The sequence below is a fragment of the Rhinatrema bivittatum genome, chromosome 3, assembly GCF_901001135.1.
Source record: "Rhinatrema bivittatum chromosome 3, aRhiBiv1.1, whole genome shotgun sequence".
NCBI classification, from domain to species: Eukaryota; Metazoa; Chordata; class Amphibia; order Gymnophiona; family Rhinatrematidae; genus Rhinatrema; species Rhinatrema bivittatum.
This window is the reverse complement of record NC_042617.1, coordinates 123,904,282-123,920,025: the sequence shown is the minus strand read 5'-3', so window position 1 is coordinate 123,920,025 and position 15,744 is coordinate 123,904,282. Positions and strand designations below refer to the sequence as shown.

General features: G+C 44.3%; 1 protein-coding gene across 4 annotated transcripts in view; it reads right to left on the bottom strand.

The window, feature by feature from the left end:
- Positions 1 to 15,744, bottom strand: part of XPO1 (exportin 1) — a 321,445-nt gene that overhangs the window by 52,949 nt on the left and 252,752 nt on the right. For all 4 annotated transcript variants that reach the window (XM_029593698.1, XM_029593697.1, XM_029593699.1 and 1 more), the window contains one exon: positions 3,618 to 3,786. In XM_029593698.1, coding sequence (XP_029449558.1) covers positions 3,618 to 3,786 — 169 coding nt within the window. The remainder of the gene's footprint in view (positions 1 to 3,617; positions 3,787 to 15,744) is intronic.

Here is a 15,744-nt window from a genome sequence, read left to right as displayed (position 1 = left end):
AAGAGTAGAGAGACCTGTGTGCTGCTGCCGGTGGGGCCGAAGAGTAGAGAGACCTGTGCACCACCACTGGAGGCTAGGCCGGTGGAGCCGAAGAGTAGAAAGACCTGTGCCTCGCCAGTGGCTGGGCTGAAGAATGGAGAGATGCTGCACGCCGGCGGCAGCGGCTAAGAGTAGAGAGACCTGTACACCACCGCCGGAGGCCAGGCCAGTGGGGCTGAGGAGCGGAGAGACCCTGCGCACTGCCGGAGGCGGTTGGAGAGACGTTGCACACCGCCGGAGGTGGGCCAAACAATGAGAAGAGGATCCATGTGAGCGTGTGTGTGTGTGGTAGAATGGGTGCCTGGGTGGTGAGTGGCAGCATGGGTGCATGAGTGGCAGCTTTGTGTGTGTGGTAGAATGGGAGCATGAGTGGCTGTGTGTGTGTGTGGTAGAATGGGTGCCTGGGTGCATGAGTGAGAGCTTGTGTGTGTGTGGTACAATGGATGCATGAGTGGCGGTGTGTGTGTGTGACAGGTGAGAGTATATGTAAGCTTGTATGTAAGTGACAGAGCATGTGTGTGACAGAGAGAGACTGGTCAGGAAATTGACAGGGGTGTGTGTGTGTGTGTGAGACAGAGACTGGTCAGGGATGTAACTGTGTGTGTGAGAGAGAGAGAGAGAGAGAGAGAGAGAGACAAACCCTGGTCAGGGATGTGAATGCTGTATGTATGAGAGACAGAGACTGGTCGGGGAGGTAACTGGTGTGTGTGTGTGTGAGAGACAGAGACTGGTCAGGAAGGGACTGGTGTGTGTGTGTGTGTGTGAAGAAGAGATACTAATTAGGGAGGTTACTGGTCTGTGTGAGACAGAGACTGGTTGTGGGCCCTAAGGAAGAGGACTGTGAGGACAGAGCTTCAGCAGCCACTGCTGCTTCTGGTGAGTGCTATTGGCCTGCAAGGGAAAGGAGTAGGAGAGTTGCTGGAGAGGGTAAGTAAAGGCGGCTTTTTAAGTTTATTTTTCGTGATTGACTGCCATTTTAATTATTGGGTATTATGTGATGTGTCTGCTGTTTTGTAATATTTTATTGATATTTGGACAATTTTAAATAATCTTTATGAGTTTTTAATTGTTGGATGTTATTCTGTTCATCAGCTGTTTTGTAATCTTTATTAGTATAGTTTTACAATTATTTCTAAGTGGGTATCTATCTATAGCATGGAAGCCACCCTCTAACAGCTGTTCGAACCAAATCACACCCTGCATCACCGATCCACCATCAGACCCTGCTCCTTCTTGTCCCCTGAAAGAGACATAAGAAATTGCCATGCTGGGTCAGACCTAAGGTCCATCAAGCCCAGCATCCTGTTTCCAACAGAGGCCAAATCAGGCCACAACAACCTGGCAATTACCCAAACACTAAGAAGATCCCATGCTACTGATGCAATTATTAGTAGTGGCTATTCCCTAAGTAAACTTGATTAATAGCTGTTAATGGACTTCTCCTGCAAGAACTTATCCAAACCTTTTTTGAACCCAGCTACAGTAACTGCACTAACCACATCCTCTGGCAACAAATTCCAGAGCTTTATTGTGCATTGAGTGAAAAAGAATTTTCTCCGATTAGTCTTAAATGTGCTACTTGCTAACTTCATGGAATGCCCCCTAGTCCTTCTATTATTCGAAAGTGTAAATAACCGAGTCACATCTACTCGTTCAAGACCTCTCATGATCTTAAAGACCTCTATCATATCCCCCCTCAGCCATCTCTTCTCCAAGCTGAACAGCCCTAACCTCTTCAGCCTTTCCTCATAGGGGAGCTGTTCCATCCCCCTTTATCATTTTGGTAGCCCTTCTCTGTACCTTCTCCATCGCAACTATATCTTTTTTGAGATGCGGCGACCAGCATTGTACACAGTATTCAAGGTGTGGTCTCACCATGGAGCGATATAGAGGCATGATGACATTTTCCGTTCTATTAACCATTCCCTTCCTAATAATTCCTAACATTCTGTTTGCTTTTTTGACTGCTGCACCACACTGAGCCGATGATTTTAAAGTAGTATCCACCATGATGCCTAGATCTTTTTCCTGGGTGGTAGCTCCTAAACCAAACTAACCCGAGCCACCAGGCAGCAGCAAGAAACCATTTGTATATTCATTGCCATGGTCTCAAAGGCCCATTTAAGGATAGCCTCTTCTTCCACTGGATAGTGGTTCGCTTGGTAACAGCGCATACCACAGCATCCACCTGTGGCTACTAAAGCAGGTTTTCTTAACTGGGATCCATGGATAAGCTTGATGAAGTCTATGAACCAGAAGTTTAAAAAAAAAAAAAAAAGCATGTATTTATATGCATTTTCTGGGGATAGGGTCCACAGTTTCATCAGATTCTCAAAGGGATCTGTGACCCAAAGAAAGGTTAAAAACTGCTGCACAAAGGGGCTCTTGGCAAACATCTAGGGATGGGTGAAGCAAAGTAATTTTACAATAAGGGGAAGTAAGTGCAGTGGCACTTTTGTTTGCTGGCAGGAAGCTCCTTGTAGGAAGGTAGCCTGACAGATGGACCCACGTTGATGCTTTTTGTGTGTGAACAGGAAGAGTCAAAGACAGCTCCCTATTTGATTTATTTCTCTCCGTCACTGCAGTACACAGAGCCAGATTTTATTAACCTTTTAGATCCTGCTCATTGAAGGAATTATTTCCTGATGCCCCTTTTTACATCTTAGTTAACTAAGACCCAAATATGGTATAAATATGGTATTAAAAAATTTGCAAGTAATTAAAAGTATATGAAATAATGTTCCACTTGTGGAACGTTGGTACCTAAAAGGTTAAATGGAGACTAAAATACGAATTTACTGTTTAACATTTGACATTGCTAGTTCACAGCTCCTGGGGCAAGAAATTTCAGAAAAAAATACAAATAACCTCAAGCAATTAGTAAATACAAATAAATGTGGAATACAAAATCAATTTCTACATATATTCAAAATAATAAAGGCTACAATTGATTTTTTTGAAAATATGTTTTCAAATGTTTACATATATTAAACCTCTCTATATATTGTATTTACTGGGTTTTTTTTAGAACTGTGTCATAGATGTCATTGTCAACAGTTCCCCTGATGCAGACATGTCTGTGCCAAAACAATGACTGTTAGGAAGGAGAGAATATGTACACTTGTGATTTTCACATTCCCCATGTACTGATGAACACAGACTCGTGTTATAAGTTTTCTCCAAGAGTGAGTGATTATACTGTGTTGACAAGGATGTCTATACAGGTATAAAAAAAACAGAAGAGAAGGGAATTTCAGCTAATGCACAGCAGTGATACCTAGTAGCCAAGGGTGTATGCAGTCCTGATGGATCTCTGGAAACAAACTATCACTGTGATGGCTGCACTAGATGGCAATGGGCATGAAATGGGAGAAACTCCTGAGGAAGATGTGAATAAAGGCTTATGGTGCCACTGGCTAGAAGTGGCCAGCTTAGATTGAACTAGAAGCTAGAACAGTGATGGCGAACTTCAATCTCTGAGAGCCACAAACCGGCCAGGTTTTCAGGATATCCACAATGAATATGCATGAGATAGATTTGCATACAATGGAGACAGTGTAAACCCCTCTAATTCATACCTGTGTCTGCAACATTTCTCATTGTATGTTTGAAAGCCCAAATAATTGAATCCAAAACTAGCTTGAACTGTGCTGGGGGAATGGCCAGAAATGCTGGAAAACAATGAGAATTTACAGCCTGGAGCAGCAAGAAAAAGTTTGTTCTGTGTTCAGGATACTCTTCAAAATCCTAATGGAAGAAAATAAAATAAAGTTCAATGTGAAAATCTTTGCAACTGTGTACAAAATGACCAATTTTCTAATTAAAATTTAAAACTTAATACAATAGGCTGATCAATGTTCACAAAACCTAAGTCTAACAATTTCTAGCATTTGGTCTTCATTGTGGTATAATTTTACATGTTATACTAAGATTAATGAAGAATTATATATTTTACAACAAAAAACACATACTAATAATCACTAGAGAAGAAATAATTTAAACTATACAAATTTACAATGTAGGATTTTCTGACCAAGATGAACATAGAGAAAGCAAAATTGCTTACCTTGTAATAGGTGTTATCCCAGGACAGCAGGATGTAGTCCTCACATATGGGTGACGTCACCGATGGAGCCCTAGTGCGTGAAATCTTTCTGTCAAAGTTTCTAGAAACTTTTGACTGGCCCTGTGAGGCCACTGAGCATGCCCAGCATGCCATGATATTCTCTGCCACAGGTGTCTCTCTTCAGTCTCGTATGTAGCAATAAGCTTTAGCAAAAATAAAAATAATAAAAGGAATGAGACCCAACTCCGCGGGGTGGCGGGTGGGTTCTGTGAGGACTACATCCTGCTGTCCTGGGATAACACCTATTACAAGGTAAGCAATTTTGCTTTATCCCAGGACAAGCAGGATGCTAGTCCTCACATATGGGTGATTAGCAAGCTAGAGGCTAAGTCATTTTGTATTAAGGCAACAGTGAAGTATTGTTGTTGAAATGAGTCAGCCGAAGATCACAGCAGGTTGGATGTAGAAGGAGTTGGGATTAAACTGAAAACAAGTTCTTTAAGACAGATTGTCCATAGGCTGAATCTTGTCGTCCTTCTTTGTCCAAACAGTAATGAGCTGCAAAGGTGTGAAGAGAACTCCATGTTGCTGCTTTACATATGTCAAGGATTGGCACTGAACGATAGCATGCTACTGAGGTTGACATTGCTCGTACTGAATGGGCCTTTACTCGCCCTTGGAGAGGAAGGCCTGCTTTTTCATAGCAAAACTGTATGCAATTTGCTAGCCAATTGGATAGAGTATGTTTACCCACCGCTTTTCCTGGTTTGTTTGGATCATAAGATACAAACAGTTGAGTGGATTTTCTGTGGACTGCAGTGTGGTTGATATGGAATGCTACTGCATGTTTACAGTCCAAGGAATGTAAGGCTGTTTCTCCTGGATGAGAATGGGGCCTTGGAAAGAATGTGGGTAAAACTATGGATTGGTTCAAGTGGAATTCCGTAACTACCTTGGGAAGGAATTTTGGATGTGCACGGAGAACCACTCTGTCATGTAGGAACTTTGTATAAGGTTTGTATGTGACAAGTGCTTGTAACTCACTAACCCTTCTAGCTGATGTAATGGCTATGAGGAAGACAGTCTTCCATGTGAGATATTTAAGGTCACAGGAATCTATGGGTTCAAAAGGAGAACGCATTCGTCTTGTTAAAACCAGATTCAGGTCCCATTGTATGACTGGTGGCCGAATTGGTGGTTTAAGGTGAGTTAAACCTCTCATAAATCTACTTACGAGAGGTTGTGTTGATATTGGTGCATCTCCCAGTTTGATATGGTAAGCTGAGATTGCACTTAAATATACTCTTACAGAAGACATCTGGAGACCAGATTCTGAAAGATGGTATAAGTAGTCTAGTAGAGAAGTAGTGGGGCAAGTGAAAGGATCGATATCCTTTTGCCTGCACCACAAAGTAAACAGTTTCCATTTTGAAGAATAATTCTTTTGTGTTGAAGGTTTACGTGAAGCTATAAGCACTTGAGATATATTTTTTTGAAAGATTGAGGGGTTGTAAAATCAAGCTTTCAACATCCATGCTGTCAGGGATAGGGATTGAAGGTTGGGATGGCGCAACCGACACTGATCCTGAGTTATGAGAGTGGGAGCTACTCCCAGACGAATGGGATCCCTGATCGAGAGGTCTAGAAGTGTGGGAAACCATACTTGTTGAGGCCAATATGGGGCTATGAGAATCATGGTCCCTTTGTTCTGTTGTAGCTTCACTAAAGTTTTGGTTATGAGCGGTATTGGAGGATACGCGTATAATAATAGGCCTGAGTTCCAAGGGCGAGCAAAGGCGTCCTTGGCTGGCTGATTCTCCTGCTTGTGTAGAGAACAGAATTTGTCTACTTTGTGATTTAGATGTGACGCAAAGAGGTCTATTTTCGGTTGGCCCCAACGCTGAAAGATCCTGGTCGCTACTGAGGGATCCAGGGACCACTCGTGTGGTTGGAACTGATGACTGAGGCGATCTGCCACTACATTGTGAATGCCTGCTTGATAAGTGGCCCGGAGGAACATTGAGTGATCTAGGGCCCAGGCCCAAATCTGCGCAGCCTCTTGACAAAGGAGATACGAGCCCATACCTCCTTGTTTGTTGATGTACCACATAGCTACTGAGTTGTCCGTTTGGATCAGAACAGTCTTGTGTGAAAGGCAGTCCTTGAACGCATGCAGAGCATAACGTATAGCTCGAAGCTCTAGGAAATTGATTTGAAATGTTGCTTCGAGTGTTGTCCAAATGCCTTGTGTTTGGAGATTCTCTATGTGAGCTCCCCAACCCAAGGTGGAGGCATCTGTAGTTAACGTTATCTGTGGGAGTGGTTGCTGAAAGGGTAGGCCCTTGCGCAAGTTGTCCATCTTTGTCCACCAAAGGAGAGATGACCTTAGTTGGTGAGTCACTTGAATTGGATAATGTAGTGGTTGAATGGCTTGGATCCATTGTGATCTTAAAAGTCCACTGAGTAACTCATGGCGAGCCGCGCCATAGGAGTGACATGAACTGTGGAGGCCATATGGCCTAGTAAAGTGAGAAACTGATGAGCTGTGGTTTGTTTCTGTAAGTAAATGGCTCTTGCTAGTAGAGTAAGTGTCCTTGCCCGATCTGCGGGTAGAATGGCCTTTGCTAGATTGGTGTTCAATTCTGCTCCTATGAATTGAAGCAGGTGAGTTGGAGTGAGATGGGATTTTTGATAATTGATGAGAAAACCCATGGAGTGAAGTAGGTTTATTGTTCGAGAAAGAGAAGTGAGAGCTCCTTGCTGAGATTGACTCCTGATGAGCCAGTCGTCCAGATATGGGAAAACATGGACACTTTCCTTGTGCAAGTGTCCTGCTATTACTGCCAGACATTTTGTGAATACTCTGGGGGCAGAGGCTAGGCCGAATGGTAGAACTCTGTACTGGAAATGTTGATGGCCCACCATGAAGCGCAGGTACTTATGATGAGGAGGGAATATTGGTATGTGAGCATAAGCGTCTTGAAGATCCAGAGAACAAAGCCAATCTCCTGTTTGAAGAAGTGGAAGCATGGTGCCTAGAGAAACCATCGTGAATTTTTCTTTCTTCAGAAATTTGTTGAGGTTTCTGAGGTCTAGGATGGGACGTAGGCCTCCGGTTTTCTTTGGAATGAGGAAATACCGGGAGTAGAATCCTCTGCCCTGTTGAGTCCGGGGTACTGGCTGTACAGCCCTGGCTCTCAGAAGGATGGATAATTCTACTTGTAATTGAAGTAGTTGAGAATTATGTTGTGGGAAGAAATGTGGTGGAGATTCCGGAGGAATTGAGAGGAAATTTAGTTTGTAACCTCGAGACACTATGGAGAGCACCCATTGGTCTGATGTTATGTTTAGCCAATGTGCGTGAAAGTAGGATACTCTTCCTCCCACTGGCAGATCTGGTCGAGGATTGGGAACACTGTTGTGGCCTGGTTGATCTACCCCCTAGACGTTTGGGGGTAGTATCTCCTTGGCCTATAGTAAGAGCGTCTGGTTTTTCTTCGAGGAAAGCGACGAGAAGATTGTGTAGAGGGATCTTGTGGTATTTGAGATAGTTGATGTAAAGTCTCTGTACGGTCTTTAAGCTGTTGTACTGCTTCTTGAACCTTTTCTCCAAATAAATTGTCACCGACACATGGTAGGTCCACAAGTTTTTCTTGAACCTCAGGCCTGAGGTCTTTGAGCCATGCCCATGTACAGGCGGTGATTCCAGCTGCTGCTGCTCTGGAAGCCGTCATATACTGCCCTCACCTCATGTTTTCCGGCTTCTAGGCCTTTGTTGACTATGGTCTGTGCTGATTCCTGGAATTGCGTAGGCAAAGAAGTAATAAATTCCTCCATTTGCTTCCATAGGTTCCTCTGATATTGTGTGATGTATAATTTGTAAGCAGAGATTTTTGTGATCAAGATGGCACTCTGATACACTTTTCTGCCTAATGCATCGAGAAACCTAGGGTCTTTACCAGGTGGAGTTGATGAGTGTGGACGCACACATCTCGACTTTTTCTGTGCAGACTCTACTACAACAGACTGGTGTGGTAACTGTTTTTGATATCCTGGAGCTGTCTGCACTATATAGGTTGTGTCCACACACTTATTCACTGCGGGGACAGAAGATGGATGCTCCCAGATGCGGCGTTGAAGATCCAAGAGAACCTCATGGATTGGGACAGCCAGCACTTGTTTAGGTGGGTCTACAAACTGTAGAACTTCAAGAGTTTGTTGTCTGGTATCTTCTTCTGCTGTTAGTTTGAAGGGAATAGAGTCAGCCATGTCCTGAACGAATGTTGAGAATGATAAATCTTCTGGAGGTGATTTTTTTCTCTGGTCTGGAGAAGAAGGTTCAGACATGAATCCCTCAGAAGATGTTACAGAGTGCTGGTCATCCCAAGAGTCGTCCTGGTCGTCTCTATAGGGAGACTTTGGGGGTGATCTGGGAGGGAAGTGAAGGCCTGAAGGGCCTGGTTGTGGAGCATCGGAGGAAAACAAGGGTGAGGTGTCTTGAGGCTTCGTTGATGGCAGGTTATCGATGACATTTTGATATCTTTGTAAAAGACATCGATAAAATGTGAGATCTTGTACTTCAGGAGGCTCAGATGATGGTTGCCTCGATGATACAGTGGTTGTCATCGATGTAGTCGTCGGTGGAAGTGTTGTGGAAGACTTCGACGTCGATGGAATCGAGAGCGGCATTGAAGAGCCCGATGGAATCTGGGCGAAGATGGACATCGATGACGTAACTAGTCTCTGTGTCGTAGTGATTGAGTCCATCGGTGTCCTCTGCGCCAACAAGGGCACCGGCATCGGTACTACTACTGGCATCGATGCTGGTGGCATCAGCGGAATCGCCGGAAGTGCTTGATCTTTTAGAGCCTGGATGACCGCTTGTCTGATGAGATCAGACAATTCCGGCTGTACAACTGGTGGAATCAGAGCAGCTGTAAGTGGTGACGGAGGCTGCGACAATGGATCCTGTGCGGAAGTCTGTGGAGGATGCGGCATCGATGGAGGTGAAGGCCCAGGCATCGAGGGGACCGCTATTTCCTGGTCCCGTGGCCGCTTTGCCATCAATTCCTCCTGGGACGTCGATGCGGACGATGACGATGTTTCAGCTTTAGTTGGTCGGCCGACTTCGTCGATACTATGGACGATGGTGAAGACGGACGATCACCCGATCCGTCTGGGAGCAGTTTTTTAAGTAAGGCTCGTTTAGTCGCTCCAGCCGGAGACGACTTTGAGGATTTGGAAGGGGAAGGAATCAGTTGCAGCTGGAACAAATGTTCCATTTTTTCCTGCCTAGCCTTTCGCCCCTTTGCCGTCATCTCGGTGCATTTAGGACATGTATTCACATCGTGTTTTTCACCGAGACAGAGGACACATTCTAGATGTGGGTCGGTGATCGACATGGTTCTGGTTACATATAGGGCATTTTTTGAAGCCTGTAGCCATTTTATTGACGGCCATCAAAAAGAATGTGAATTCGTGAGAGAAAAAATTTCCAAAATTGAGAAATCAAGACCGAGGTACTCACCAGCCGGTGAAAGTGAACCCCGAGAGACTTCTATGAGAGAGAATATCGGAAAAAGTATGACTTTTCAAGTCAAAAAAAAGTTGTGAAGAAATGCAACGGCTCCTATCCCGCGATGCCTGAAGCAGCGCGGAAAAGCAAAGACTGAAGAGAGACACCTGTGGCAGAGAATATCATGGCATGCTGGGCATGCTCAGTGGCCTCACAGGGCCAGTCAAAAGTTTCTAGAAACTTTGACAGAAAGATTTCCTGCGCTAGGGCTCCGGTGACTTCACCCATATGTGAGGACTAGCATCCTGCTTGTCCTGGGATAAAGAAGAAATTTGACCTTACCTGATCATTTTTTTTCCTTGAATCCAGCCAGACCAAGCTAGGTGCATGGGTTTATGCTCCCAGCAGATGGAGACAGAACAGGTGGTTTGCTGACCTAATTTCTTATAGGTTCCTGTGCCAAAAACAGCTTGCCAGTGTTCAATGTAATAAGCTAAGAACATTACAACCACTCTCTATGCCTCTCTAAAGAGAAACTACTACTTACCTGATAATTTCGTTTTCCTTAGTGTAGAGAGATGGACTCAGGACCAGTGGGGTTATGCACCTCTATCAGCAGATGGAGATGGCGCAAACTGACATGTCAGTATATATACTCCTGGAGTGACATCAGCCTGCCAGTATTCTCTTCAAAACTAGCAAAAAACTGGATTAAAAACCATATAACCATTTCAATATTCAGCCAACTTGAAACACTGAGCTCAGACAAGCACATTAACACTAGTTTAGGAACTGGATGAACACTTACCAGTAATCCCCTGGAACACGTAGCCACAAAGGACCATTAATACAATTATTCAGCAGCCAAGGACGGGAAGCTGAGTCCATCTGTTTACACTAAGGAAAACGGAATTATCAGGTAAGTAGTAATTTCTCCAATATGCACCTGGAAAAAAAGTGTGTAAGGAGGACCACATTGCAGCTCGGCAAATGGTGGGAGACAACAATCTAACCTCTGCCCATGATACTGCCTGAGCCCTAGTGGAACGAGCTCTAACCTGAGTAGACAATGGCTTTTCAACATCCACATATGCGGCCGTGACCAGCAACTTAAACCAGCGAGCTACTGTAGCCCATGAAGCTGGTTCGCCCTGTTTTCCTACACGATGAAGGACAACAGACAATCCATCTTTCAGAAAGGTTTAGAATCCTCCAGATACCTTATGACATGTCTCTTGACATCCAAGGAACACAAGAGGAGATATTCTTTTGCATTTCTTTCCTTATCCAAGGATAACAAGGAAATGGATTGATTCAAGTGAACATCCAAGACCTCTTTAGGCAAGAATGAAGGAACAGCACATGGCTGTATGGCTCCTGGAGTCACCTGAAGCAACAAATCCTGGTAAGACAAGGCCTGAAGCTCAGAAATTCAATGCACAGAACATATTGCCTCCAGAAACAATGTTTTCAAGGTCAATAACTGCAAGTTAAGGCTACATAGCGGTCGAAATGTAGGGCCTACCAAGAAATCCAACACCAGGTTAAGACTCTACAAAGGAACCGGTAACCACAACGGGGGAAAATGTTTCACTCCCTTTAAGAAATGGGCCACATCAGGATGAGATAAGGATTCACCATTCACCTGGCCCCTGAACAGGCAAGAACCGCAACCTAAACCTTATAGGAATTAAGGGCCAATCCTTTATTTAACCCATCTTGCAAAAATTCCAAAATGAGTGGGATCTTAACTGAAGAGGAAGAATACCTTGATTCTCACACCAAGCCTCAAACACTCGCCAAATCCACACATAGACTAAGGAAATGGAGAACTTTCAAGCATGTAGCAATCATCACAGAAGAATATCCACCTTTCAACAAGCGAGCCCCTCTCAAGGGCCATACCGTAAGACAAAATAGAGTTGGATCCTTGTGAAGGACAGGCCCCTGCTGCAACAGATTCTTTGGCGGTGGAAGACGAAGTGGGGTCTCTATCAGGAGTCTTCACAGATCTGTATATCATGGTCTTCTGGGCTAACCCAATGCCACCAGCAGTACCATTCCTCTGTGGCCTTCGATCCTGCGAACTATTCTACCCAACATGAGCCACAGGGGAGAGGCATACAGCAGCTTGTCTTCTGGCCAGACCTGTACGAGAGCATCGATACCCAAGGACCTCGGATCTCTCCTACGACTGAAGAATCGAGACACCGAAGTAGAGGCACAATGGCGGCATAAATGGAGGTCGTGGACGGAGCTCTCTCTGCCTGTTTTGGCTTTTTGAACAATTTCTTTGAATAATGCCGCCAAATCGTAAGGGAAAGGTGAGGGTTTACCCTTCCTGCCATTGCCTTCACCAATACAGCAAGAGATAATCTGTTACATGTCCTCACCTGCACTAAAATTCCCAGGAACCAAGGATCCTGATGACTCGAGCTGTTTGGGAGGACAGCCCGATTCCACAGAGGAGGCTTTGCTGAGTCCAAATCTTGGACTACCATCGGCACAGAGAACGAGCGACGTGTGCCCGGGAAGCGCTACCGCAGAGGTCACCACTTCTGGCCTGGAGACACAGACTCAGATAGTCGACGAGGAAGAATTAGCAATGGAGACAGCCGACCAGGGACCAGCGGAGGAGGAGAGAGAGGTCTGGCCCTGATGAATCCCGCGAACGGGGGAGAAGATCAGGCTGTTGGCGGTGAGTCCCCAGACACCTTAACTCGACCTGCCGTGGTCACTCTAGAACTGCTGTGGGACTTAATGACAGTAATGGCAACTAACATTAAAGGCCTGGTGAAAAAGATGGATTTTATTAGTGGGAGAAATCAACAGGATATCCTAACTATACAGAAATCCTAAAAAAAATTCTGGGGAGAGAATTAAAACCCTTGAAGAGATAGAGAAAAGAAATTTGGAATTTCAAGCTGCTGTGGTAAAGGACAGAGATTTATTATCTCGACGTATTGAGACCTTTGAGAATAATTCTAAACGTTTAAATTTACGTTTCCTTAACTTCCCTAGAGTTGCTGGGGAAGTACCAATGGAAACGCTTCAAAGATTCCTAAAGGAAATATTAGGTTTTACTGAAATTGATTTTCCTAATGTTAATTTCTGCTATTTTCTGCCAAAGAGAAATTTAAATCTAAATAGATCTGAATTACCTTTTCAAGGAGATCTTACAAATTTTCTTGAAAATTCTGATATACAAATAATTGATTGGGGCACTTTATTGTTTACTTTTGCTAAATTTCCTGGACCTAAAATAAGGTCATGAAAAAATGTTTTTCCACGTACCCTATCACTTTTCATGATAAAGAAGTTAAGATCTTCCCAGATCTAGCTTTAACCATGCAATCTCTGAGAAAAGGAATTTTAGCCCTTCGACAGGATGTGATTACTTTGGGTTTCTTGTTTGTACTGTGTTTTCCGTGTAAATGCTTAATTGAAAAACAACAGGATATCTATTTTCTTTTTGCCAGAACATTTGAAAAGTTTTTTAGACCAAAGAAAACTTGTCACTTCGTCCCCAGCTTCTAGTTAAGAAATATTAATTGGAGAAATTACTTACCTGATAATTTCGTTTTCCTTAGTGTAGACAGATGGACTCAGGACCAATGGGGTATAGTGTACTCCTGATAGCAGTTGGAGACAGATCAGATTTCATTCTGACGTCAGCCCTAGTACATATATCCCTGCAGGAAGTGCAGCTATTCAGTATTCTTCTCGAAAAGCATTGTGGATATATGTATGACTGACTAATTTGAATAACTTGATTAACTTTATAACTTGGTTAACTTGATTAATTTGAACTGGTTGAATTGGCTATAGCTGGAGACCACCAGTGCCCTCAACCGAGAAACGACGACACCCGGTAGGATGGGTGTCCTAGATGAAGGAAAGCATGGCTTACCCTTGAATCACTCGCTCCCGGGGATGTCCCCCGAGAATTCCATGAGTACCAGCAGCCGTGGGTGGGATGCTGAGTCCATCTGTCTACACTAAGGAAAATGAAATTATCAGGTAAGTAATTTCTCCATTTTTTTATTAGCTGGGATGTAATTATGAACAAAGGGGGAATATGTGTGTAGCAGATGGACTCAGGACCAATGGGATGTATAAAAGCTACTCCCAAACCGGGTGGGAAGCTGCCCATGACCCACTTAGTACTGCCCTTGCAAATGCTGTGTCCTCCAGAGCCTGAACATCCAGGCGGTAAAACCTGGAGAAGGTGTGGATGGAGGACCATGTCGCCGCCCTGCAGATTTTGGCGGGTGACAGCATCTTGGCTTCCGCCCAGGACACTGCCTGGGCTCTAGTAGAATGGGCCTTGACTTGTAACGGGGGTGGCTTGCCTGCTTCCACATAGGCCGCCTTGATGACTTCTTTGATCCAGCGGGCTATGGTTGCTCGCGAGGCTGCTTCCCCCTGCTTCTTCCCGCTGTGAATTACGAATAGATGGTCCGTCTTTCATACGGATTCTGACCTTTCCAGGTATCGGACTAGGAGTGTGCCGATGTTGAGATGGCATAGACTTTGAGCCTCTTCCGAATTCTTATGCTCATCTTGTGATGATAGCGAGATGGTTTGGTTGAGATGGAAGTGAGATACCACTTTGGGGGAGGAACGACGGAACTGTGCATAACTGGATGGTTCCCAAGGCGAGTCTGAGGAATGGCTCTCGGCAGGACAGTGCTTGTAGCTAGGATATACAACGGGCTGAACAGACTGCCAGCAGGAAAGCTGACTTCAATATTAATAGTCGGAGAGACAGGCCGCAGAGAGATCTGAAGGAGGTTCCTGCTAGGAATTCTAGGACCAGGTTAAGGTTCCAAAGAGGCACTGGTCACTTTAGGGGTGGCTGGATGTGCTTGTCTCCTTTCAGGAAGCGGTAGACATCTGGGTGAGAGGCTATGCTGCCGTTCTCGCTCTTGATTTCGTAGCATGACAAGGCCGCCACCTGTGCCATGATGGAGTTTAGGGACAATCCCTTCTGTAGTCCGTTCTGTAGGAATTCCAAAATCGCAGAATTTATTTTTTTGTGTTAATGTTTTTATTAGTGATAACAGATAAACATTGTAAATACACATAAAACACAATCAGGTCACTGTTTTGCCTCCACTATTTCCCCCTAAGACCCTCCCCTCCCTCCCCTCCCCGTTATCCATCTTGACAACAATAAGATATTCCAACATATCATGAATATCCTTCACACGTGTACATAGTGCGCATTTCCTGTACTGAGATCTCAACAATGTCTTTCAACAATGACTCTCACCCCATCAAAATCTCTCACCCTGAAGAAGCACCTGAGTGTCTAGTAGGTTGGGAACAGTTCTTCAATGCAATCCATAGCAGACCCTTATGTATCCCAAGAATCACGCCATCGTAAGTATGGATCCCAGATTTGATGGAATTTTTGCATAGTCCGGTGTTTTTCTGCTGTTAACTGGTTCATTGTGCACACATGATCCAATCCGTCTGAGAATAGTTGTGAGGGTAGGACCCGCCCTGCTTCTCCTCGCTTTCGCAATTTCCATCCTGGCCGCGATACAGACGTGTATGCAAAAAGGGTGTATAGCATTTGTGCCCTCCCCATCGGCACATTGTAACAATGCACTTTCAATAGATAGTTTTACTATGGTAGATAACACTTGAACGAGAAATACTTCCACGTGTGCCTAGAAGGATTTAATACAATCCCCTGACCACCACATGTGTAGAAATGATCCAGGGACTTTACAACCCCTCCAACATAAACCATCAGAACTCCTAGAGGTTTTCTTAAGTTTTTCAGGAGTGATATATCAACGGTATAAAAGCTTATACCCATTTTCAATTATGGAAGATGATACTGAGGTTTTGATAATGCAGAAATATATATCCTCCCAAGTCTCAGGAGTCAGCTCTTTGGCTAGATCTTTCCCCCAGGCCGTAATATGGGGCTGTAGCACATTAAGTTTGACATTCAATAGTTTATAAACTTTAGAGATAAGACCCTTTGGGTGCGTTGGGGAAGAACAAAACCCCTGGAACAAAGGTTTCCCTGATTTTAAGGCTATTTGAATTTTTTCACTCTGTCAGAAATGGGAAATCTGATGATACGCTAAAAATTCAGTTGCAGGTA